The 27,206-nt window shown below is 36.4% G+C and overlaps 1 protein-coding gene across 1 annotated transcript in view; it reads left to right on the forward strand.

The window, feature by feature from the left end:
- LOC145669578 (uncharacterized) overlaps positions 1–27,206 on the forward strand; it is a 632,206-nt gene that overhangs the window by 552,281 nt on the left and 52,719 nt on the right. Inside the window, exon 5 of the mRNA XM_081737789.1 lies at positions 8,048–8,155. Within this exon, the coding sequence (XP_081593915.1) occupies positions 8,048–8,155 (108 nt within the window). The remainder of the gene's footprint in view (positions 1–8,047; positions 8,156–27,206) is intronic.

Here is a 27,206-nt window from a genome sequence, read left to right on the forward strand (position 1 = left end):
GAAGCATTTTATAAGTCTTTTTCTCAACTTTTTATTCAAGGTTCCACAAAATTGTCTTTTCTTCCTCCTAAAGGCTTCTTCCACCATTCCTATCCTTGCTTTTATTTCTTGTTCACACTTCATATTATCACTAACAATACTGCCCAGCTATTGAAAACTAGTCACTTGTTCTATTTTCTTCAATTCTACTTCTATATTTGACACGACTGCTTTTTATCAATCACCATGGCTTTTCTCTTTGTAACATTGATTTTCATCCTATGTTCTTCACAGTCCTTTCTCACGTTTTCTAACATCTTACTGATTTTCTCTTCAGATTGTGCAAGAAGCGTAGATCCGTTTGCGATAAAGTTGATTAAAAAAAAAAAAAAACATTCAGTAAACTATCACTATTTTTTGTCGTACGGAGAAAATTTGATAGCACGGCGAATCTTAAGAAAAAAAAACATCAAATTTAAAATTTGATACTGATACAATGAATGCTATTACCTCTTAGGCGAGTACGACATTGTTACAAAAGAACGGATGAACAGGCATTCAAAACTTCATGGTGTAAGGGCCATGAAGAGGGTAAATCTTTTGAAATCACGAATTGAATTTCTTTCGCACACGGTCAATGTACTTTCTTCTTTCCTGTCGTCCCTGAAGGTAAAGAAGGTAAGAAAGGAAACGATTTATGCATTAACTAGAAATGTTCCAATCCCTCATTGCCCATGTTGCTAACAGTACTCTGTTCCCCAGTACCGTTAAGAAGCCCCTTCGCGGCGAAATTAAAATACGCTAAATATACAGTAATTATGTGATATCTTCAAATAGATAAAAATATAATTGAAAAGTGGAACAAGAGCTCACTAAACTATATTATTTTACATAAGATACCGTTATCACGACTTACTTATCTGCTTTCGATTTCCAGCCATTTACAAAATCGTCGCTTTTCTAAATGGCTGCAAACGGAAAGCTACTAGGTGACTCGTAATAACGGTACCTCATGCAAAATAATATTGTCTAGGGCGCTCTTGTTCCACATTTCGATTATCTTTTACCTATTTGAAGATATCACATAATTACTGTAAAATTAGCGGTATTTTAATTTAGCAGTGATAAGGCCTCTTAAACGCACATGTAAAGACTAATAGATTGGCGATAGGAATACGTATTAATCGTTCGTCACCTCACTGGAACCGAAAGAATCGATTCAAATGAGCAAATCCTTGTTTCGAATGGAATCGGTTACAAGAAGTGAATCGTTAATATTTTCTATCACTAGCTCCGTGTGAAGGAAAGAGTTAATAAGCTATATTTTCCTCTTTCTTCCCCTTCTTCTTCTTCTTCTTAAGTTAGCAACTAATTAGGAAGAAGCAAGTGTCTCGGGAGAGAGAGAGAGAGAGAGAGAGAGAGAGAGAGAGAAACATAAAATATGGTCGAACTGGTTTCTATAAAAACTTCTGTTAATTACTCTGGACTGTTTTCACGTCTCTTCTCCTTGGCAACGAAAGGAGCTTCTAGTATGCGTTTTAGATTCTACAAACAACTTAATTCCTCTCAGATTAATGTTAATTATTGCTCATATACTGGTAACTAGGACCATTGCGGTTTGTGTTGATAATTTGGGTGTGGGGATATTCAAGCAAAGTTCATTCAATTATATTCATATCAGGCGTCTTCGTAAGCCTTCGGTTCGCTCTGTGCTGTAGGTTAAAATCGTTATCTACTGAAAGTTCTAATGGTTTACTTTTAACGATTTTTTTTTTTTAAAATCTTAACCAACAACTTAATTTGCGGTTAAATAAATGTTCATATTATGATTGGAATGAAGGGATCGATGTCAAATATAATAGTAAAAGGGGAGCAAATAGAACAGGTGACTAGTTTTCAATATCTAGGTAGTATTATGATTATATGAAATGTGAACGTGAAATAAAAGCAAGAATAGGAATGATAAAATAAACCTTTAGGAGGAAGAAAATACTATTTTGTGGAACTTTCAATAAAGAGCTGAGAAAAGACTCATAAAATGCTTCGTGTGAAGTATTGTGTTGTATGGTTTAGAAACACGGGTATTACGCAAAAATGATGAAAAACTGTTGGAAGCTTTCGAAATGTGGGTGTGGAGAAGAATCGAGAGACTTAGCTGGGTAGAGAGCAAAACGAATGAGAGGGTGTTAGAAATAATGAGGGGAGAAGAGAACAATTTTAGATATTATTAAGAAGAGGAATAGAAACTGGTTGGGACATTGGGTAAGAAGAAACTGTATCATGAGGGACATAATAGAGGGTATGATAGCAGAAAAGGGTAATGGATTATATCAAAACAGAAAGATCATACGTGAAGACGAAGAGGTTAACGGAGGACCGTGGAGTATGGAAGCTTCTCAGCTGCAGCAAGTGACCTGCCAATAATGGCAGAATACCTATGATGATGATGATGATGACATAAATATTCTATTGTTACAACCTATTACTCGTAATACTAATATGCTTTATGTGATTTGGCGTTAAAACTTGTTAAAGTATTGCAATATCCTAACTGTAAACGGTAACAACTGTCTGTAGTTTATATACTGTGATCATACTATTTAGTTATAAAAATATATGTAGTGCTTGACACCGAACAAATACTTGTGGATTTTATATAAGAAATTGAACCCGTATTAATACTGTCATTGTCTTAATAAAAAATATTAAAACACATTCATGTTCAGGATCAGTACACTATCTTTAACCGCTTAACCACCAATACGTAAGGCCTGTACGTAGTCAAGCCTACATTCTTTCCTACCACTACGTACGGCCTGTATATAGCTGGTTCCAATGGCTGAAGAAAAAATATTCTTGCATGCTAATGGCCACGAAAACGTGCGAATGATTTTGGTCGGGAAGGACCTGTTCTTATGTACTTTGTATGACAAAAACAGTAGAACATGAGTCTAACGCTCTAACTACAGTAGACTACAGGAGACCCAAATGTTCATTGCAATAATTTTAAAACAATTATGGTATTAGAAACCAATGTACTTGATGATTTGCACTATTTGTTGCCCAATGCTATCCGCTTAGCATGATCGTCCGGTTCTGCACTCTATATACATTGTTGGCATTCAAGGGGTTAATAATAATAATAATAATAATAATAATAATAATAATAATAATAATAATAATAATAATAATAATAATAATAATAATAATAATAATAATAATAAAAGAATGTATATGTGTGTCATAAATTTTTCGCATCTGCATAGATAGATTATCACCAGATCTAATCACGAAAGAAAGTGTTTATTTTCGATTTCTAACACGAGGAGATCGGGTCATCGGCGAGAATCTCATTTTATGGACATTTATGGGTGTTTCTAACAATGCCTTGTATGTATGCAACCAAAATTCTTATTTGTTATGTTGGGTTACATAACGAAACAGGATAAATATTCAGGTAATGAAATTGTAGTGGGAGCATTTTCTAACGTTAGGTAATATATTGTTCTCTCTCTCTCTCTCTCTCGCTCTCTCTTGCTTTTTATTCAGGTTCTGTAAGTGAAGGACTGGCAACGCCAAGGTCTTACATCTACTTTTCAAATAAAGGCATGCAGGTTAGACAGTCACTGAAAGTCGCGGAACGGCGATTATTCACTATTAGAAATTAGCGTTATAGACTGAGATGATTTTGTATTTTAAATCCTTATGCTGTGTTGTGTTTAACGAAAAGACCTTACCTAATACAGGGTGAATCAATAAAACCTCATACATTTTAAAGGCTAATAAAACAAAACGTATTGCATATAGAAACTTCTTCATTTGAAAATATACAACGGTATTCAGAGCCGGATTCAGGATTTTGTGACGGGGGGTGCACCAATAACTACCAGTACATTAGAATTTTTTAAATGCCTTTAGGCATCTATGGTGTGAATGAGGAATTGCCCTGAAAGTGCTAAGTGTCTGCTCTCGATGAATCATTTTCGTTCAACCTTCAGAAAATCGACTTAAACTGTAGATTTTGCAAAACTTTGTTTTCTTTTAAGGCCAAACAGAAACATAGCAAGAAATTTCCTTAAAGTATTGCTATTTTCACTGCCAGTTACTCACTTTAGGTAGTGTATATTTACAACAAAGCGGGATGCACGTGTATCTTTGGACCCCTCCTAAATCCGGCCGTTATGGTGTTGATAACAGTTTGGGTCTAATCACTTTGTTCTAATTCGAACTACTCTGTTCTCTCGTGTGACACATCAATTAACAGTATAGTTATTGTCAATAATACCCAATACCTCCCGCCTTCTTTATCTGCTGTTGCACTGTCAGTGGAAGGGCGGTAGGAGTCCTTATCCCTTCCGCTCACCACTTCCCTGCTGTTTTCAGAAATCATTATCGTTAGGTGTGGAGCTCATCGACCGTATGAAGTCGAAATCTTTTTGAAAAGCAGCAGTTTCGTTATGACTGTGCAAAGAGCTTCTTGCGTAACGTTTACTATTGCACGTGCAGTGAATTGAGAATTTCCGAACAACGGGCTCAGCATTGAAAGAAAGTAATCTACCCGACCTAAAAAACGCTCGTATGTCTGAGAATAATCACAAACTGTAGCCTTCAGAAATCGTCGTCAAATTGTTTTTCGCAATTGTTTAATTTCAAACCAGAACAAATCGACTCCAAACTGTTTTCAATACTCATTTGGAACAAAAGAAACACTGTCCAAAGTTTGAACACACACTATATTTTAAACTATTATATGTTGCGATTTCGGATATCTAACATATCATTCATCAGACACTATATAGACACCATAGAACATAAATGAAACTGTAACACATTGTAGTTTAAAATACAGTGCATGTTGAAAAATGAAATGAAATCTTTAAGTTTTACGCCCCGCGGTTATGCCAGTTAGGCTAAAGAAGATGGTGATGATTAGTAATGAATGAAATGATGGAATGAAGAAAGTGGGAGGAAACGGGAGAACCCCGAGAAAACCCACGCACACGGTGTTTGTCCACCACAAAGTTAACTTGGCGGGGGCCGGGAACGAACCCAGGACCCCAAGCACCAGAGGTGAACGCTCTACCAATGAGCCACTGCGGAACTCTCCCCCACAGTGCATGTTGAAGCTTTGATCAGTGTTTCTTTTGTTCCAATACCCAATCCAAAACCATGGATAGTGTTACAGTACTCTTTTATGTTTTTCAATAAATACGTTTCTATCTGCAATATTTCTTTTGCTTTTAATTGGTCATTAATGTGTGAGACGTCATATTAGGTCACCCTGTATAACACTTGTTGCATCGCGCAAGTTTTTCTATGGAATGATATACTCAGGTAGTTCGAGTATGGTACTTCACAAGACTCATATTCTCTTTTTCTAGTAGTAACGATTTGAATGTGTCTTCACCGTTATGTCTATTTGGTTATTGTTTAGGATCATTTGTCACTGTTAGATACCAAAATATAACGGATGCAATCTGCCATTTTTTAACATACACGTTGGTACAATAAAGGAATAAATTCTAGTAGATAATAAAAAAATAAATTCTAGTAGATAATTTCCAATTATAGCTGGTAGATGTCAGTCACTGGATGACATTTGCTGCCATCTAGCGACGAGATGTGTAACGTCTACTACCTTTGCAAGGAACAAAATGCATCAAGTTTCTTTTGTGTAAGAGTTATCCTATGGAATAACGAACAGACATAAGCCACCGCTACCCGTTAAGATGATAACGGGTGGACTTCGTTTGAGAACTCAACGGGAGATAATTGCTCTTGGCATATATTGCAAATAATAATAATAATAATAATAATAATAATAATAATAATAATAATAATAATAATAATAATAATAATAATAATAATAATAATAATTAATAATAATAATAATAATAATAATAATAATAATAATAATAATAATAATAATAATAATAATAATAGTTCAAAAATGTGCTTTCGTTGAAGAGTTGACATGTACACTAACGGATAAACGTGTCTCTGTCTCGGACGGGATAAGTGCTGTAGCTATCTATTGCAACAATAAATAAATAAAAAATTCACCTCCGTTCAAAAGTTATCGTTTGCAATAACAGACGGATTGCTTTATTAGCATTATGATACCCAATATTGTCATCCCGCTGAATCAATTTTTAATAACAGTATACATACAATATAGAATATATGCGAAGGACTTACTGCAACTCAACTGAAACTCCTTTTTCAATTTTCTCTCCCAATTGTCTCCTTTAGTTCCTTTTTCTTCTCTTCGAACATTATGGCAAGAAGAACATCAGAACTAGTTATCTTTTTGTGCTGTATACATTGGAACTTATTTTTCTACCAATTCCCATGCGAGGGCAAATGGCGGCTCATAGTTGTCCAGACAAAAAACATTGTTCTATGTGTGCTTCTTTTTTCCTTTTGTATTTTTAACGAATATATAGCGATGGCTTCTGTTTAGAGCTTATTCTTTCTAAAACTCTGCTTCATTGTATTACAATCTTCTTCTTCTTCTACTACTACTACCTTATAATGTTAATGTTATTGGATTCATTCAATTACTACGAGGGTCATTTCAGAAGTTCTCCACACTGAAAGATATTATGGAAGTAAATAACTTATTGTACAAAATACCTTTACAGACCTTGAACATAATCTCCATTCTTGCTTATGACAGTTTTCCAACCGTTTGGTAAATTCTATATTCCCGATAGGGCACCTTCATTGTTGAGCTGTCTGATCATTCGGGTCAATTGGAAGCTTCTGGAAGCTTCGTCAATTGTATAGAAACGTTTTTCCACGGACTGGCTCCTTCAATTTGGAAAACAAATCAAAGTCTGGTGGGCTCAAATCAGGACTATATGGTGAGTGGGGAAGTATTTCCCATCCATACTTGTCGAGTGAGTCGAGTGACATGCTTTCTGCTCTTCACTCAGATCATGCGGAACCTATCCGGCAGCGATTTTCTCATCTTTAACTTTTCAGTAATGATTCTGTAAACTGAAGTGGCAGATACGATCTGACGTCATGTGCAATTTCCTCACATATTTTTCGTCGATCCTCTTTCGAAATGTCATTCACAATAATCTCAGATGTGTAGTCTGTTGCAGTTGATGGTGTTCCACTTCTTGGGTTGTCCGCAGTGCTTAGAAGATCTTCATGGAAACGGACTGACCTGACCACCGTGATACAGTCCTACGATCCACTAAACTATTCTCACAAACCTCTTGCAAAGCGTTGTAAATTTCACTTGGATTCTTTCCACGTAGTATTTCGATTTTGATATAGGAACGCTGATCATTATATTTAAACCGACCTAAGTCGGACTCACCTTTCATTTTAACACTGAATTTCTCAGAGCACAGCCACGAAAATGAGCAAAAACAAACACAACTGTCAACCCCAAACACTGACTCAAAACTGACATAAAATTGAACTTGATCATACCACTCAAACGATCGCGCATGCGCTGTGTGCAAGAGTTTTGAAATGACCCTTATAGATCACCATCTTCTACCTTATTGTTAAGGGAAGAAACTGAGAGAAGAGAAAAGATTTTGAAATGAAATGAAATGTTAATTAGGCTAAATTGGTAACTTGATCAGAACTTACTGAAATGAAATGTTAATTAGGCTAAATTGGTAACTTGATCAGAACTTACTGAAATGAAATATTAATTAGGCTAAATTGGTAACTTGATCAGAACTTACTGAAATGAAATATTATTTAGGCTAAATTGGTAACTTGATCAGAACTTACTGAAATGAAATCTTAATTAGGCTAAATTGGTAACTTGATCAGAACTTACTGAAATAAAATATTAATTAGGCTAAATTGGTAACTTGATCAGAACTTACTGTCTCTTTTTAGTACTGAGGTTATACGAGACATGGACCTACAGTTTTTAAAGTAGAACGTCTTATTGCTACAACATTGTACATTAAGATTGGTTTAAATTATTATTTCGCTGCAATGGTCTACTTGTTCATTATTAACCACTAGCAGTATTAATTTTCATGATTTTAGAATGTATTATAAGATATGTTTTCTGTTTGTTGTTTTGCAGGAGAATTCAGGATTAGTTGTTCCTTGGATCATTGGTTTTATAACATTCATGGCTCTTGAAGCTGTTGCCATGGTGTACTCCAATGTGCTGAGAGACCATGTAAATAGGGTAAGCAGCTATCTCATTTTCTCTTATTTGTACGTTTAGTGTTCGATACTTCAGAGTATAAATCTAAAGGTCAAATGTGAAAAGTTCTATCGCATTTCCACCAACTCCACATTATTCATAAGGGACAGTTCAATTAAATTAGGGGACGAAACATTGTGTTTTCGATTTAAAAAAAAAAAAGATGCGGAGTCTGAAGCTGTGGACAGGGTATACCAATTCGGCACGAGTGAAAAAGAAGTTTGGATTGTGATTGGATTGTGATTGGAGAATATACTAGAGAGACATAGAGCATCAATACAATGGATTTCTCCGTTTTATAACAATATAGTGGGAAAATGTTTCTAAACAGAAAAATTAAATAATTTTTTGGTTAATATAGTATTTAAGACCAAAAAAATTATACATATATACTTATTGAATATGTCTGTGGAAAGTTAAGTTGGTTTAGGTATTAGGCTAAAATATGGTTATACAAAAGTAATAGAAGCCTTATAAAGCGAGTCAATTTATCCATTTATCTGTCAATAGACAGAAGAACGCAAATGATAAACACGTTAAGTCAGACATAAAATAATAATAATAAGGTTTGGGTAAACTGACGAGTACCAAGGTAATAGAAGATCGGGAAATACCAATTTGAATTAACAGCAAAAGTCCATTGCAAAGTGCAAAAGGGTAAAAATTGAAACGTTTCAGTTTAACTCCCCCACATAGCACACGACGTAGCTAAGACGTTACAGTTTAATCTCAATTATCCCAATTATAGTTTCCGGGATTATCGGGACAATGAGTAGACATCCCATGGACGTCCTGTATGGGACGTCGTAAGGGATTCCCACGTAGGATGTTCACAGGACGTTCCGTATGGGACAGGAGATCCCAGGGAAATTCCACACTCGACACACCTAGGACCACATTATCCCACGATTTACCAGTGAATATCCCTTTGAAGTCCAGTTGAATATCCCGTTTTCCGGGATATTAGCGGACGTCGGGAAATCCCGCAATGGTCCTATGGATGTCCTGGGAGCAGATTCGGATGATCCAGAGATGTTCCGTTGTCCATTGCGGTGTGCTATGTGGGCCATGATTGAGTCCTTTATGCTAAGGAAGACGGATGATTAAGGCAAGTGAATTATGATAGAAGAATTGATGGAATGAGAATGCGGGAGGAAACGGGAGTACCCCGAAACAGAAGTACCGCGGCTAACGTTGCCATAGATGCCGAAAGCTCGGAAATATAATTCCTAACCCTAATCGAAAGTACGTACCGTGAAAATGATAACCCGTGTAGCTTAAGTAAATATAATTCTCATTACAGAAACTAGTTCCAGATTTTCTTTCCTAAAGCTCACTATTTCAAAATTACTATCACTAAGCAATACATGTTGTAGCATGATTTGTAACTATCCATTATTGGTACCTCTTATTATCGTACTTTGGCAATGAAACAGAAACAGTGTTACACACACACACACATACTCTCTCTTTCTCCGTGTCCCTTAAGTTAATGACTAATGCCTTTTAGATAATTGGTTTCTAGTTCCCATTCAACAACTGATTCTCACAGGGTAATGCAATTTACCAGATTAACTCTCTTATGTATTCTAGTCACGTAGTAATAGCACAAAAGAAAAGAGAGAAGGGGAAATCTCATTATGCAGTCGTATCATTTTACTTAACGTATTTTATCCTCGGCAGATGAAACCGGCTGAGAAATTAGCAATAGAATTAACGCTACTTTTTTTTCTCTTCATGTCATTCTGCAGATTGCATAGTAATAAGATCATCACTTTAAAATCATTAGTTTTATTTGTTACTTTTAAGTAGTATCTTTGCAACTGTTAGAGTATTGTGTCACTGTTGGAAGTATGTGTGTGTCACTTTTAGGAATACGCATGTGACTGTTACAATACTGTGTGCCAGTGTTAGGAATACTGTGTCACCGTTAGAAGTACGTGTATGACTATTAAAAGCATGTGTATTACTGTTGGTAGTATGTGAGTCACTATTTGTTCTACGTATGTCACTCTTATGGGTACGTGTGTCACTCTTAGTAGTACGTGTGTCATTAGGATTACATGTGTCATTAGGACTACGTGTGTCATTTTTAGGAGTACATGTGTCACTGTTAGTACTACTTGTGTCTCTTAGAAGTACGTTTTTCACTGTTAGTACTACGTGTCACCCTTAGGAGTACGTGCGTCAGGACTACATGTCACTCTTAGGAGTTTATGTGTCACTTAGGACTACGTGTGACAGTCTTAGGAGTACGTGAGGCACTGTTAGGACTACTTCGGTCTCTTAGGAGTATATGTGTTACTCTTAGGTGTGCATTTATCACTGTTAGTAGTACTGTGCATGTCACACTTAGGAGTACGTGTGCCACTCTTAGAAGTACATGTGACACTTAGGAGTACGTTTGTCACTGTTAGTACTATTTGTGTCTCTTAGAAGTATGTGTATCACTTTTAGGAGTATGTTTTTCACTGTTAGTACTACGTGTTTCACTGCTAGGAGTACGTATGTCACTGTTAAGACCAGTGTGTCACTCTTAGGAATTCATGTGTCACTTATTTGTCATTGTTAGTACTACGTTTGTGACTGTTAGTACTACATTTGTCACTGTTAGTATTACATTTGTCACCGTTAGTACTACGTTTGTCACTCTTAGGAGTACGTGTACCACTGTTAGAACCACGTGTGTCACTCTTAGGAATTCATGTGTCACTTAGGACTACGTGTCTCACTTTTAATACTACGTTTGTCACTCTTAGGTGAACATATGTCACTGTTAGGACTTCATGTGTAGCCATTTCGAGTATAGGTGTCCTTCTTAGGAATATGTGTAACAATGTTTTGTATACACAATATGACACTTTGTGACAGTAAAGTTGTGTATCTTTTAACCAACCCTCGTATTTTCAAGGGGAATTCTTGGAACTAGCACCTAGCCAGTCGAAATTCGCAAAAGAGCGAAACCATGAAAATTTTTCTACCCAGAAGGTGCCTCTGTTCTCAAGAGACTTCAGCACCTCTCGCCGAACCGTATTTGGGAAGTTACCGTATTCGCTCGTTCCATCACTCACACCTACACAGTCTGCTGTCTAAAATATGAATATCTTCAATTATTGATTCAATGAACAATCTAGTGCCTACGTATTGGTCATTCAATTAATAGACATAACACTTGCTTAATGATCTTTAAGTGACTAAAATGTTTAATAATAATGTGCAGTTTTATAGGAACTATATGCTTACATCATTCGTATCAATCCGCTCTCTTTGTCTGTGAAAATGCGTTGAGGCAAGAAGAGCGATCAGTGCTTCTGGACACTCAAAATCAAGAACGCGGAAAGTGGAACTTTGGTAACGAAAAGATTAAAATATACCACCAACCACTCTAATATTTTGTAGTGATAATTGCAAAGTCAAAAGTTTCGATACAATTCGTTGTGCTAATTTCATCAAAAATGTTTTAACTAAAAAAGTAATTTAAAAGGAAGATTTCAATATGAAAATGAATCTAAGTTTTAATTATTGATAAAAACTAGAAAATGATGTAGCGGAGTAACCAGTGCTAGCAAGAATGGAACCAGCATGCAGGAGGAGTGAACATCCTAATAAACAGTGCTAAAAACTCTCGTCATCAGTGAACAGTGTTCATGCCTACGTTATCAATTATTCGATTTTCATAACCGAGAATACGTGCACGAAAATATCAATATTCGGTCGTCGCGTAATACGGGGGCCACATCATTACAATTTGAAACATATTTGAGTGCTTGTAAAATGTAAAGTATCATAGTATGTGAAAAGCTTAAAATATACGTATCAAATATATGTTTTGTGTGAGTTAATTGATATGCAAGTGCCGTAAAAGTGTGCATGCTATATAATAATATTTTGCGTTAGAGGATAAGTATTGTGCATGTATTTTATTTATTATGTTTGCAGTTTCAGCAGTGCAACAGGTTGGTATTGTTTTTTGTGGAATACATGAGAAAGAAATATATATCGCACCCAACGTTCCCCGAACACTGACCGTATACTGGGTAACCACGAATGGAACGATCAGCTGATCCAGCTGAGGTGGACGCAGGGAATAATCACGAACACGGTATATATCAAAAGTCCATGGTTCGAATCCTGAGTTTCACCAGTTTAGTTCTTAGTTGGTTAATGTTTACTTGTGGGTTGGTATTTCTTAGTCCAAAAGTCTGTTTTCTTTCATGAATCAGTATGAGGATCTTCAGAGATCAAACCCGATACCATTAAATCTGTTTACTCAAACGGTAGCCCACAGGAAACGAACCCAAGCAACCTAATAACATAATAATGTATATATATTATTACATTTAGAGTACGTAAAAGACGAAAAGATTCGTTCCTACAGAGAAACAACTATCCATTGTTACTAGTTTGGAATTTACGCTCAAACATTTAATTCTGTTCAGCTCAACGCCGTGTGTCCATTGATTCCATTTACAGAATATCATACTTAAACCACAAGTAATAGTGCACGTGTACACCACATGAAGACAAATAAGTGACACATGAATTCCTAAGAGTGACACACTGGTCTTAACAGTGACATACGTACTCCTAGCAGTGAAACACGTAGTACTAACAGTGAAAAACATACTCCTAAAAGTGATGCACATACTTCTAAGAGACACAAATAGTACTAACAGTGACAAACGTACTCCTAAGTGTCACATGTACTTCTAAGAGTGGCACACGTACTCCTAAGTGTGACATGCACATTACTACTAACAGTGATAAATGCACACCTAAAAGTAACACATATGTATGTATCGTGTAACATTTTCATAATATTGAACAAGAAATTTGTAGTAGATTTCTGAGATGAGAATGGAGTACAAATGTACTTTTGAGATGCTTAATTGATTACAGAAAAGCGCTTCTTGCTATCTTTTTCTAAATTTTATTACCGTATTTATCTGCTACCGTGACATCCTGGATCCTGGTCTTGAGTTCTTCAATTGTGTGTGGATTTGTTTCGTATACTCTTCCCTTTAACAGTTCCCATAAGTAAAAGTCACACGTGGACAAGTCTGGTGACCGAAGAGGCCACAAGCCTTTGCTGATTGTCCTCTCTGGTGTAAACATCTCATGCACAAGAAACAATGATGCAGCTCATGTGTGGCATGTTGCACCGTCCTGCTGAAAGTAACATAACTGACGCTCCTCTTCGGTCAAGTGTGTATAAAACTCCTCCAGGATTCCCATATACACGTCACTGTTCACTGTCGTCTCAAAGAATATGGGCCCAATAACGCGTGTGGCGGAAATTGCACACCAAACACCAATCTTCTCATCATGCAAGGGTACCTGGTGGATTGCGTGTGGATTTTCTGTCGACCAATACCGGTTGTTTTGGGAATTTACGTACCCAGACAGGTGGAACCACGCCTCGTCACTCATGATGAGCATTAGTGGATCCAAGAAACCACTGGCAACATTGCTCAACAGCCATGAACAGAAATGCACCCTCTTCTGCAGGCCAGGCTCCTTCAGTTCTTGCACAACACTTATCCGGTACGGTTTTAACTTCAGTCCCCTTAAAACACGTCTGCAACTTCTCTCACTCGCATGAACCTGTTGACTCAATCTCCTGGTTGACTTTCGAGGACTTCTTGTCATTATCTCCTCCACCTGCATCTTTAATTCAGGTGTGCAGACAGATGGTCGTCTGTTCCTGGAAGCATTTTGAACCGATCCTGTACGCCGCCATTTTTCAATCAATTCCTGAATGGTGCTTTTTGCTGGCACAGAACGTCCTGGAAATTTCTCCCGAAACAAATTCTTTGTTTTCACAAAAGATCCAGTGAGAATGAACCCTTCAACAATGGCAACACGCTCGGGTATCGAATACGGCATTATCACACACTGACACTCGCCCGGCTTAACACAACGAGGCCTTTTTCTCAACTGGTTTCGACAAGTTTCACTGGCTGCGGCTGCACGTGACTACTGCAGGTCACGTAAGTCGACCCGACCTCAACACGCCATCTCTTGGTAGGAAGGTATATTATTTAAGAGTTGCCAAAAACACAATATACCAGAATATTACGACGGGCCGGTTTTACGTGCTGCACCCTGTATATAAATCCATATAGATAGATAGATAGATAGATAGATAGATAGATAGATAGATAGATAGATAGATAGATAGATAGATAGATAGATATCCTGTATGGGAACGGTCTTACCCGTCTTCCGCCCCAATGTTAAAGACAAATTTGCGCCGCTTGCTATATCTGTGTTAACTGTGTTGTGTACTGTTATCTTCCAGTTATAACGAAGAAATGCATAATTTATACTGTTTACCTAACATTGTTAGTCATTATGTAAATGAGATTCACGTGGAGAGACCATGTAACCAGAATTAAAGAAAGTAGGAACGTTTTTCAAAATTTTAACTGGAAACCCAATCCGAAAGAGACCATTGGAAATACTAGGCATAGACGGGAGAACAATATTAACCTGTAATCACCCATTGACCCAACTGTAGCGGTTCAGCCAATAATTAAGCTTAGGAAGAAAATTTTATCAATATATTCCTGGAGGATGAAGTGTTTCGCCGATATATGCAGGGTGGTAAGTAACTCCATCGACAAACTTTGGGAGGCGATTCCTTATACGAAATGAAAGAAAAAAGTTCTAATAAACATGGGGCGAAAAATGCCTCCTTTCAGAGTTATGATACATTGAAAATTCGAAAAATCATTTTTCAAAACTCCCTAACTTAGAAACTATAGGGCCTATCCCAAGCGTTTTAAGGAATTGCACAGGAACCGGTATGCGCTCTATCTAAATATCCATGTTTCAGAATTCACCGGCACCAGCGAAAGAAACGCACCATTAGTACCCCTATACTTCAACTTGTCTTAAAGGAGTATCCCTATACTTCAACTTCCTTTCCAGAGTTCCTTTCACCGATAACAGAAGATGGTAAAACATGGATATTTAGGTAGAGAACATACTAGTTCCTGTGTAATTCCTTAAACCGCTTGGGATAGGTCCTATAGTTTCTGAGCTAGGGAGTTTTGAAAAATGATTTTTCGAATTTTCAATAGATCATAACTCTGAAAGAAGGCATTTTTCGGCCCATGTTTACTAGAACTTTTTTCTTTCATTTCGTATAAGGAATAGCCTCCCAAAGTTTGTCGGTGGAGTTACCTACCATCCTGTATATATATATATATATATATATATATATATATATATATATATATATATATATATATATATATATTATGTACGTAGGAGCCAGGTAAAGTTCGCATGTTTTTTGTTTTTAGCATCAGTTTTTTTGGGCGGCATTCCCCTCCTTGAGGATACACTCATAAAACTTGGTATGTGAAGTAATGAAGTAGTCCACTATATGGTAATACCCTATTTGTTCCTTATATGGCGAAGGAGGAGGGGAGCATATTTGACCATTTTTTTTTGAGTCTCAGTTTTTTGCCGTAAATCACATTTTTGTTTCTTCTTCTTCTTCTTCTACGAATAGGATGGGAATTCCACAAGTATTACCTCATTTTAATCTGTGTTCCATAAGCTTTCCAACCATGTAGTCTATCAATCATTACTCTGTGATAATTAGAGGGATCACCAGGTCTCCCAACATTAGAGCCTACGATTTACTTCAAATCCCTGGCGGGTATAGAAGGGTTAAAACGGATAGCGCAGAAATAGAAATACAAAGTAGAAACCTGATCCAATTGCATAGGAACAGAAGTCAATGGAAAACTTCGTGAATGTGGCTATTAATCTCCAGGTTACGTGGGCTGTAGGGTGAGTTAGTTAGTTAATATTCAATTAACGAACTGTTCAATTATATTTTCATACAAAATACATAATTGTTCTTGGTTATATTATTTATGAAAATGAACCTGTGTAGAAACCGTGAACAAAACGAGAAAATCAACCTGGGTTGTAATTTCTTTTTTATTAAAAAAAAAAAAAAAAAACAATATTCTGGAAATAGAATAAATTTCCGCACTCTAGCTTCAAGCTAATAAATATGAGAGCAAACAGGCCAGATGGGTGTTTTCCGAGAGCAATTAACAAACTCCGAAGAGAATTTAGGTTGTGGTCAAGACCAAAATCGTAAATAAGGCTGGTAATTGTACGTTAACTGCTTTTCGAGAGAGAAGTATGCGCCTCCCGTAGGGAGAGAAAGAGAGAGACATAAAATCGATAAAAATATTTCATATGAAAATGGTTAAACCAACATTTCAACAACTAGTGTTCAACCTGGAATAAGCAATGATTTCTTAAAGGGCACGTACAATTTGAAAATGTGCACTTCAAATCTAATAGTTCCTACGGAAATGCTTATTTCTGATTTTTCATATTTGTACTTCTGAAAACTTATCTTTCTAAATTCTAGTAATGACAACATCTGAATTCTTGTTCCATTTATGTTAATCCCTTGGGCACTGAAAAACTACACAAAATAGCTTACGAATTTGCAATTTTAAAAATGCCTCTATGCTGGTATTTTTAAAATTGCAAATTTTAATCTGCTTATATTAAATCTGGATGTTGCAAAAAGTACCGAAATTTGATTACACTCTTGGTATTTTAGCAATACCTCTTTGACTGTCTTAGTTATAGTAAATCCTGAATTTATTATAGCACATTAATGAAAAATGAAATGAAACAAAATCTTTGAGTTTTCTGCACATCCCACGGTTATGCCGGGTAGGCTAAAGGAGACGGTCATGATGAGAAATGAAGGAAATTGTAGAATCAGGAAAGTGGGAGGAAACGGCAGAACCCCGAGAACCCCCTACACGGTGTTTGTCCACCACAAAGTTTACTTGGCGCTAGCTGGGACCGAACAAATAATCCCATGCGACAGAGGTGGACGCTTTACCACTGAACCACCGTGGCCCCCTAAATGATTTGTAGCTAGAGGAAGGGATTAAAACTATTGTTCGCGGTAACACCCAGGGGTACGTTAGTTCTTGTATAGTCAGCGTCAAAAGCTATTTCCGTTTGATGAAATTAGTTTCATAACCCCATCAGGATCCTGCCGCCTACAGTCGGACAATTTGTCCATGCCAACCAGATGCCGCGGTCGGATTGCCGGCACCTTTCCCCGCGATTTTCGACCGCGACGAATAGTTGCCTTGCCGAGCAGTCGGCAAACAGGTGGAAATGAGCATTAAATGCGTCGCTGTCGAAAAGAGGCCAGTATAAGGAGTCGGCAGAGGTTCGGCAAAAGGCCTTTCCGATTGTTTTGCCGACTCTGACGGTCGGCAACAGTCGGCAAAGAGTCGGCAAATAGCATTTTATTTGAAGATTTTCGACCGCTTGCCACTTCGGCAAAAGGTGGGCAACTTTGAACAAGTAGATCGGCGTTCCGCCTCAGACGGGTGCCGGCTGCCTCCGGCGGCAATCCCTCTTTCTGACGGCGACTTCCTGATGGGAAAATAACTTCAGAATGAAAGGGCAATTTGAGTACAGTTTCCAGTAAATTATATATATATATATATATATATATATATATATATATATATATATATATATATATATATATATATATATATATATATATATATATATATATAATTTTCTGTACGCTCCAACCATATCAACGTAGTACGTTCAACCCATACCACCGTTATTGCCAAAATAGATTTTACCAAACAGAATGTACTTTTGTCGCTGAGTGTACACAAGAATTAGTGCATGACATAAGTTGTCTATTTTAGTTTAAATAGATGAAATTTTAGTGTTTACCGATATAACGTCCCTTGAAAAACCATTACTTTGTGACAGATACATGTATCGTAACACGTGTTTCACCAAATTCATAATTCGATTTTTCTCCATGAATATCAGTCATTCATTTCTATCATTGACCAAATATTGACAAAAATGTATCAAAGTTTGAAAAAGAGAATTCCCGTTGATTGAGGACAAGAATATTTTCTGATATCTTTCGGATGAAAAAAGTTAATTTCGTACGTAGGGGAAACCGGGGTATTCGCGAACACTAAGGTAATGCCGAACACCCAAGTTTACGCCTAGGCTTAGAAAACAGACGGCTTTGCTGCGCGCTAGCGGTGAGACCTGGAAAAGTGTAGCATAAATTTGGAGACAGTCAGTTGAATAGATTGCCAGGAAGAAGACGTGTTGTTGTTTTTGTCGACTTACTTATAACGTTGATTCAACAATGTGGGCAAAGTAAGTTGGATATTATCTTATTTATATTGTTACAGATGAGGCTATATATTCCCTATAGTTGAGCATTAGTTCTTTGTAATCTTACTAGCCTATATGCAGTCAACAATTAGTTTCAACTTTAACAATAAAATGGTGTCCCATGGGGAAATGCCAGACAGAATATTCGCCATTACCTCGGAGTGTTTGGTATTACATCATGGTGTGAAATAAATTATTTAAAAAAATTAATATTTTTAATTGAAAAGTAAGTAATAAGTTAATGAAATTGGTTTTGGAAATAGATCATGTCTTGGTAATAAGAATTGTTAGCTTTATTAATTAGAATAGTTTGCTATATTTATTATTTGCTATGTTCATTAGTTATGTCTGTAATTATAATTCTTATTTAAAATTTAAATATTAAATTACGGTATATTTTTAATGTATTTTAATGCATTTCACTTCTTTCGTAAAGGAAAGTTGAAAGTAGACAGTATGTTCGAGATTACCCCGACCACTGGAGGCAATTCCGAACATAGGTACATTTTTAAAACATCTCACTGATGTGTTGAAAAATGTTAATTTTGACCTTCCTCTGTACATTAGTAAACAGGAAAATCTTCAAGCTTTCTGTACATAAAAAATCTATATTTTACCTTCAAAAACGAAAGAGTTATTTGTAATCAAAGCTTAAATGTTCGTGAATACCCCGGTTTCCCCTATATGTTGGTAGATAGAATAACATGCACGGATTTTTAAAGTTGTACACCATATAAATCTATACAAAAGAAATTTGAGTTAATATTTCTTTTCTTACTTTTGGTTTCGAGAAACAATATCATTCTTAATCTGAGAAATGCACGAAGCAAAAGAGTTTTATTATAGGTAAAATTTTGTTCACAAACTTTCTGCTCTGATTCCCAGAAAATGATAAAAAGTTTCTGCTGCCACTGTAGGAGAACTGAGACAAGAAAAACACATCCTGCCCACAAGGTTGCCAATTCTGTTCTTTTCTTACTAGATGTTGTAGGTATACATTGATAAATTATCTATTTGGAACTTGAAGTGTTTTTTTTTTTTTTTTTTTTCATCATTAAAGCTGTATATCGCCGTACAGTTTAAGTTAACATACGAACCATATACACAGTGAAAAAAATATGTGGCGTACGTAAAAACGTAGGTAACATGCGTAAATCCTATATTTTTGGACTTAACTTACGACTACCTGCAGCAAACGTATAACCGGGACCGCGATGACTCAGTGGTAGAGCGTTCACCTCTGGCGCTTGGGGTTCGATCCCAGCCCCCGCCAAGTGAACTTTGTGGTGGACAAATACCGTGTGCGTGGGTTTTTCTGGGTTCTCCAGTTTCCTCCCAGTTTCCTCATTACACTATTTCATTCATTACCCATCATTACTGTCTCCTTTAGCCGGCATAATCGTGGGACGTAAAACTCAAAGATTTAATTTCATTTCAAACGTATAACTGAAAAAATATGTTTTATAATTCTTTCAATTTAAATGATCCATCTATACTTACTGTCCATATGAAAGAAAGAACACTATACAGGCGGTAATAGTCAAACATACAGATGGACGTATATATAATATAGCTGACGTATGTTAGATAGGTGTACGTATGTAATATAAGAAAGATTGTTGGATGTCAGACTTCCCGCGGCGGCATAATGCAACATCTAAGGGGAAAAAGATAGTACGTCTCTAGCATATGGATAACATATGCTCCGTACAGATTTCCGTAGCAAACATATGGATTCCATATATTTATACAATATACCGCTGTCCATGTAACAGATTTTTTTCAGTGTGATCTGAAATTTTCTCTAAACTGTCATACTTATCAAGCACAACTTAAACTTTAGACTTGTCAAGGGCATACATAGAGAGAATATCTAAAGTTAAGTCTATCAACGGAAATTACGGGTAACTTATACTTGCTTATCTTAGACGTACTTGTTTACTGGAAGTGACGTGAATGAACCAATATAATAATGAGCCCATCTTTTTGTTTTGAAGGCAACCAACTATTAGCAATGCTTTGTCAGAAAAGAAAGCAGTATTTTAATGATAAAAGTTCATGGTAACTTGCTATGTACGTATTCTGTCGTGAAAGTGATGAGATAGTGTTTTTTTTTTCTTTTTAAGTGAAACTGAAATGAGATGGCATCTTGATTTTAATGTTCAATGATTATGCAATGCTGGCAAAAACAAAACAGATGAGTTATCAAAGTGAATAATTGGCTACGAAATAATTAGTGGGATATGAATGTCGGAAAAACTCCGAGAAAACACACAAACATAATGTTACCCTACAAGGGCGGATCCAGAACCGATTTCTGGAAGGGGGCGATGGGTTTTCATGCTGTTACTTTCAAGGGCTCCAAACTTTGGGATGGGTTTTATTTATATATAAAATAAGGAAGTTTCCTCTTCTGGTGGTGGCAATCGCCCCGTACGCCCCCACCCTGGATCTGCCCCTGCTACGAAATTGACTCCTTGCGCCAAAGGTGAACACTCTACCAATAATCTGCCGTGCCCTCAGTTTTAGAATAGGATAATCATTGGGCATCGTTGCGTTTATCTAGAGTAACATTTAATTCAGTTTTTAACAATTCAATAGAAATTGTTATACAGGGTATCCATAAAAATACTACTATACTTAAAGTGCTACTACGGCTCTTTGGATAATCATATTTAAACGAAATTGGTCACATTTCAAAGAAAAACTCCAATATGTTTTTTACCATTTCTCATAGACTTTGAATGTGGAGCACACGAGTGGCGATGCAGACATCAAGACGATATTCCCATTCAAGCCACACGCTCTCCAACATATCTAATGAAATGAATTTGATGGCATATGCAGGAACGATCTACAAAATCACGGTACCACTTCAAAATTTGACGTGTATGTAGGAGTCTGATGTTGAATCCTTCGCCTATGAGTATGCTAAACCTGAACCAGACTCTGTGTGAGGTGATATTCGAACACACGCCAACTTCGTGCTTGTCGAGTGACCTTAACTCCTTAAGACTTATTCTTTAATAACAACAGAACGAAAGGAAATAAATTTACATTAGCACACTACGGCATAACAGTACAGAAGCATAAACGCTTCCCAAGTTACTTCGAGCAGAAACAGCAACTGCCTACTAAATATCCAACAATGAATCCATATCGACTAATCACAAACGAAAACTTGAGTGAATTTACTTTATCTGTGTTTAATCCCATCCGTTATTGACATTACTGTTCATTGTTGTACATTGTTGACACTCTCAAAAATATTTGAGATTTTCTTTCAAATGTGACCATTTTTTAAAAAAAAATATGATTATCCTAAGTGACGTAATACCACTTCAAAATATGATAGAATTTTTATGGGCGCGCTGTATATTAAGAAATTGTAAATAAAAATCCAAAACCATGATAGGAGGCGCGTAGTATCAAAACCCGCCAAATCCATTTTTTCTTAACGAAATTGAGTTATTTATATCGCTTGTTAAATGTTTGATCTAAAGGAATTTCATGGAAACAGAATTTTGTTAAAAAGCTTAATATTTCAATGATAAGAGATGGCGCTATAAACACTAAGTATTAGGGAGCTTTGCTCTCAGTTTTTTTATTCAATTTTTACTATTTACATTTCAATATTTTTGACAACTTTGTTATTTGTTACAATTTTAACATACTGTTATTCAATTTCAATATATACATGCGCCGCTTATCCTTCCTTATTACATTAAGAGTATGAAAAACAATTATTATTAAAACAGGCTAATTCGGCCATTTTGGCACGAGCCACCTGAATACATAATCTTATTTCAAACAATTTTCATTTAAAACAACATTAGTGAAACAAACGTTCAAGAAATTGGCCTGTAAGTCTATTTAGTTCATTGAAATAGCAATCATTAAAATCTGACTGAATCATTCTTAATGTCCCTTTATTCTTCTAAAACATGATCTTATTGATACAATCTTTCTCTCAAAATAAATATTACCGAAGAATTCAAATTTTCATGGGCGTTACTCTGAAAAAAAGTATATCTTAATAAATGAAAATCTGGTGGAAATTCTCTTCTAACCTTTTGGCAACACTGCTGTAACAATATCTGATCAACTGCTAAAGCTTCTGAAGTTTTTTGGAGTCAAACAGCGGAAGTTAATAACACAGATTGCTCGGCGAAAGATAAAAGGTACACAAACACTTCTCTGTTGGATTTGAAGATGAAAAATTCAGCCTTCAAATATCTTCTTCTTCTTCCTAGTACATCAGTTTGCTTACAGATGTCACTATTGATGTTTCTCTTCTCTTTTGTCAACTGTTGTTATCCTACACCGCTTTAGAGCAGCATTAAATGTGTTTAAACTTTACTTCTTAAGTTCGTTTACTAAGACAATATAATTCGGTAATGCCTTTAGCAATATGTTTGATCAAACCGTCACCTGTAAACAATCTATATGGAATGAAATGAGAAATGTATTTGATTTAGCAACATTGGTTACGCAGTAAAGAAGTTAAATAAAATATTTTTATTCGACTGAAGTTGTTGAAGTTATAACAAACAAAAGACAAGTAACATATTAATTACTTCATGACCTTAAAACAAATCAAATAAAAAGACTACAGTTTTCCCCTTCAATTTGTCAAATTAAATCCTGTTAGATTACTAAAATCTTTGTTGTGAAATACCAACAAAAATATTCATCTTTTTATTGTTCATGAACATTAGGAACCGGATTTTAAGGTGCAAAAATGTGGTAGGAAAAAGGGAATAAAAGGTGCTGAAAAATTATTCAAAACGGTGCAAAAAAAGGTGGTAATAGGATATCTTTATTAAGTGCTATAGTTTACAGTTACATGAACATTCTTTATACATTACACCAGCAAATATTGTTAAAATCTTGGCTGTAAACATTTGACATAAATTGCAAAATTGTTTTATTTAATCTCAAACTTGTACAACATTCAACATTCTTGTAAATAAGATTGTGGTGAAAACCAACTCGGTGCTAAAAGAAAAAAAAAAACATTAATTTAGAGATATACTGTCTTGAGAAACCGTTACATACTACTAGGGTTTTTGGAAACTCGTTATACTTGATTATGCACAACATTTCTATGGTTTTGATTGTTAATTTCTGTCGTTTGGATTTCAGGTGATCCTTAAACATTGCTTGACATCAATGGAAACCAATGGTGCATATCTTGTAAGCACATGGACAGGGAGTTCAGTTGACGTGGCAAAGGTTTCTACGTCCGGATTGTTTCTCAAATTCAGTTCAAATTTGTCCCTAGCAAATCAGTCAAGACTGCGTCTAAATTTATGGAATATTATGTGTAAACCAGATTGAAAATAAAACATGTTGTTCTGTTCAAATTAAAAAAAAAAAAATGAAAAAGGGGACAATAAAGATGCTGAAGGCTAGAAAAAGTAAAAGAAAATAAAGGGGAGAAATTTTATTAATTTAGCAAAAATGGTGCAACATTCACGAAAAAGGTGCAACAGAGTGCTTTCATTTCGGTTCGTTTTATACCCGGAAATACATATTTTGAACTTTGGTTGTTATGAAAAAAAAAAATGTACATTTTTAGAAAAGGTGCTGCACCTTAAAATCCGCTCTCTAATTATTACCGGTACACATACAAATGTTAATTTCTATTTAATAGAGAAGTGACCAAACTACACTATTGTTTTCGGAAAACTGTCTTTGAAAATTTATTCATGATAAATGATTTTATCCCGTTTTGTGGGATTATCAATATAAAATTGTGAAGAATACGGGATCAAAATATATGTTAGAAAGGCAAAAGCTCCACATGATTGGGACAGTGTGGTCGTATCAGATTATAAAAGTAGGATGGGAGAAACTGGAACAGGTGACTAGTTTTCGATACCTAGGTATTATTACTAGTGATGATATGAAGTGTGAACGTGGAATAAAAGCGAGAATAGGAATGGCAAAAAGGCCTTTAGAAGGAAGAAAATTACTATTTTGTGGGACCTTGAGTAAAGAGTTGAGAAAAAGAATCATAAAATGCTTCGTTTGGGTCAGAAACATGAACATTACGCAAAAATGATGAAAAAAGACTGGTGGCTTTCGAAATGTGGCTGTTGAGAAGAATTATCTGGTGGCCGAGCGGAAAATGAATAAGAGGGTGTTAGAAACGTTGAGGGAGAGAAGAACAATTTTAGATATTATTAAGAAGATGAAGAGAAACTCGTTGGACATTGGGTAAGAAGGAACTGTATCGTGAGTGACGTGCTAGGCGGTATGGTGAGAGGAAAGAGAGGGAGGGGACGAAGGAGACTACAATTAATGGACCATATCAAAACAGAGAAATTGTATATGTGAAGACGAAGCGGTTAGTGGAAAACTGTGGAGCATGGAAGCTTCTCAGTTGCGGCCAGTGACGTGCTATCAATAGCATAATACCTACGATGATGATGATGTTTATGAAACATGATCAAAATTGCCTACATTGATTCATCCGAAAAGAACTCACCCTCCAAGAGTGAACAACTTTGTGAACTTCTTCAGGACAAGAGAAATTATACCATATTGTGCCATATTAATGAAACTTTAGGAAATACGAACAAAACTACCAGAATCTCTTTTTCTAAATCGTCCGAGAAAAAAATCCCCGCCGAGATTAAACTACCCCATGTGGGTTTTTCAAAGCGAGTAAGTTACGCGATATTGTCAGGATAGTAATTGAACATTTATCTATGAAGAATGGGCAAAATCATCTTAGTCGTCTTTGAGAAAAACTCACCTCAACAGTAAACTACTCAATGTGGATGTTTGAAGAATCCCCACTTACTTCGCAGTAAGTGTTATTAACCTATCTATATGATAATAAAAGTGACTACGTTTGTTATTTAGTAATTCTTGATCCGCTCCACTGATCTCGATCAAATTCTCAACATGGATGGGGTTCGGGCATGGGATGGTTTCCATAATTTCACTTTGACGGAGTAACTTAGGGGAGGGTGGAGGGAGATATTTAAAATGATCGATAATAACTGATATCAGTGTCGAATCCATAGCTTTTGGGGTCTCTAAGATGATAATTAATACTTCGTTGCCGTTTAAATTAAATTCAGCCCCGCAAAATGTGGGAGGGGAGAGATATAATAAAAATGATCTAAAATGACCGCAATTACTGTCGAATTTATAGCTTTCGGAGACGAACAGTGACACTTCCCATGCCGTTTAAGTCCAAATTCACCAATAGTACATTATATCCAAAATGAAACGGATTCTTCTCGTGCGAAGTGTTCCAAAACAACACCGACAACGCTTGGGAGGTGATTCCTGATACCAAAATAAGACGAAAAGTATAGACCAACCTGGGTGCACAAATGCTTCCTTTCGGTGTTATAGGCTGCTGAAAACATGAAAAAATGAACTTTAAATGCCTATAGCTCTGGAACTATGGGGCCTACCGTAGTCGGGTCAAGACTTCACTTAGGAACTAATATGTGCGCTATCCAAAAATACATGTTTTCAGAATGCTGAGACAATACTCAGAATAGTCAAACAACTTTTATAAACGGGGTTTGGCAACGGCATATAACTTGAAGTACTCACCAACTACATTTATAAAATTGTTGCGGAAGTACTGCAGAATTCTCAAACTTAGATACTTGGATAGGGCACATACTCTCGCCTCCCAAGAAGTTCAAATCAGTCCCATCAGCTGCAACGGTGATGGCCTTTGCTTTTTGGGAATCGCGGGACATTATTCTCGCTGAGTGCCTCAAGAAAGGTGAACAGTGAATGGAACATATTATCCTGCTGAACTTATTAATTGTTTAAGGATGCAACCAAATTCAGACACCCAGAAATGTTGGCAAAACAGTCCTCTTTCATCAGGAAAATTCACCTGCGCACACATCCATCATTGCGATGTCTGCTATCGAATCCTGTGGCTTCGAGCTGGTTCGAAATCCGCCTTATTCCTCCGATTTGGCTCCCTCAGACTTTCATCTTTTCCCTAATCTTAAAACATCTAGCAGATACCCACTTTCCATCACATAATGATGTCATGGATGCGGTGGAGAGCTTTTTTGACATGCAGGGAGAAATCTTCTACAAGGAGGAAATAATGGCCTTGCAAGACCGGTGCAAAAATTTGGGCTACTGACGATCTTTATTGGGTAGGCTGAGAACTTTTCGGTCATCCCACGCACATAGTACCACAAATTGTTTATTTCTGTTTTTCTACAATTGTTTGTTTGATTGTGTCGCATAATTTCTATCGTGAAACAACGTTTTGAACCATAAAACAAATTATATATATATATATACTATGTGATCAAAAGTATCCGGTACTCATTATCAGCGATCTCAGTAGTCATTAGACATCGTGATAAACCAGAATGGGGCGCTCCGCGGAACTCACGGACTTCGAACGTGGTCAGGTGACTGAGTGTCACTTGTATCAGAAGTCTGTACGTGAGATTTCCACACTCCTAAATGTCCCTAGGTCCACTGTGTCTGATGTGATAGTGAAGGGGAAACATGAAGGGACACGTACAGCACGAAAGCGTACAGGCCGGTCTCGTCTGTTGACTGACAGAGACAGTTGAAGAGGATCGTAAAGTGTAATAGGCAGACATCTATCCAGATCACCACACAGGAATTCCAAATTGCATCAGGATCCACTCCAAGTACTATGATAGGTGTGAGGTGAGAAAACTTGGATTTCGAGGTCGAGCGGTTGCTCATAAACCACATATCACGCAAGTAAATGCCAAACGACGCCTCGCTTCGTGTATGGAGCGTAAACATTGGACGATTGAACAGTGGGAAA

This window comes from Thermobia domestica, chromosome 14 (assembly GCF_964235325.1).
Source record: "Thermobia domestica chromosome 14, izTheDome1.hap1.1, whole genome shotgun sequence".
Lineage (NCBI taxonomy): Eukaryota > Metazoa > Arthropoda > Insecta > Zygentoma > Lepismatidae > Thermobia > Thermobia domestica.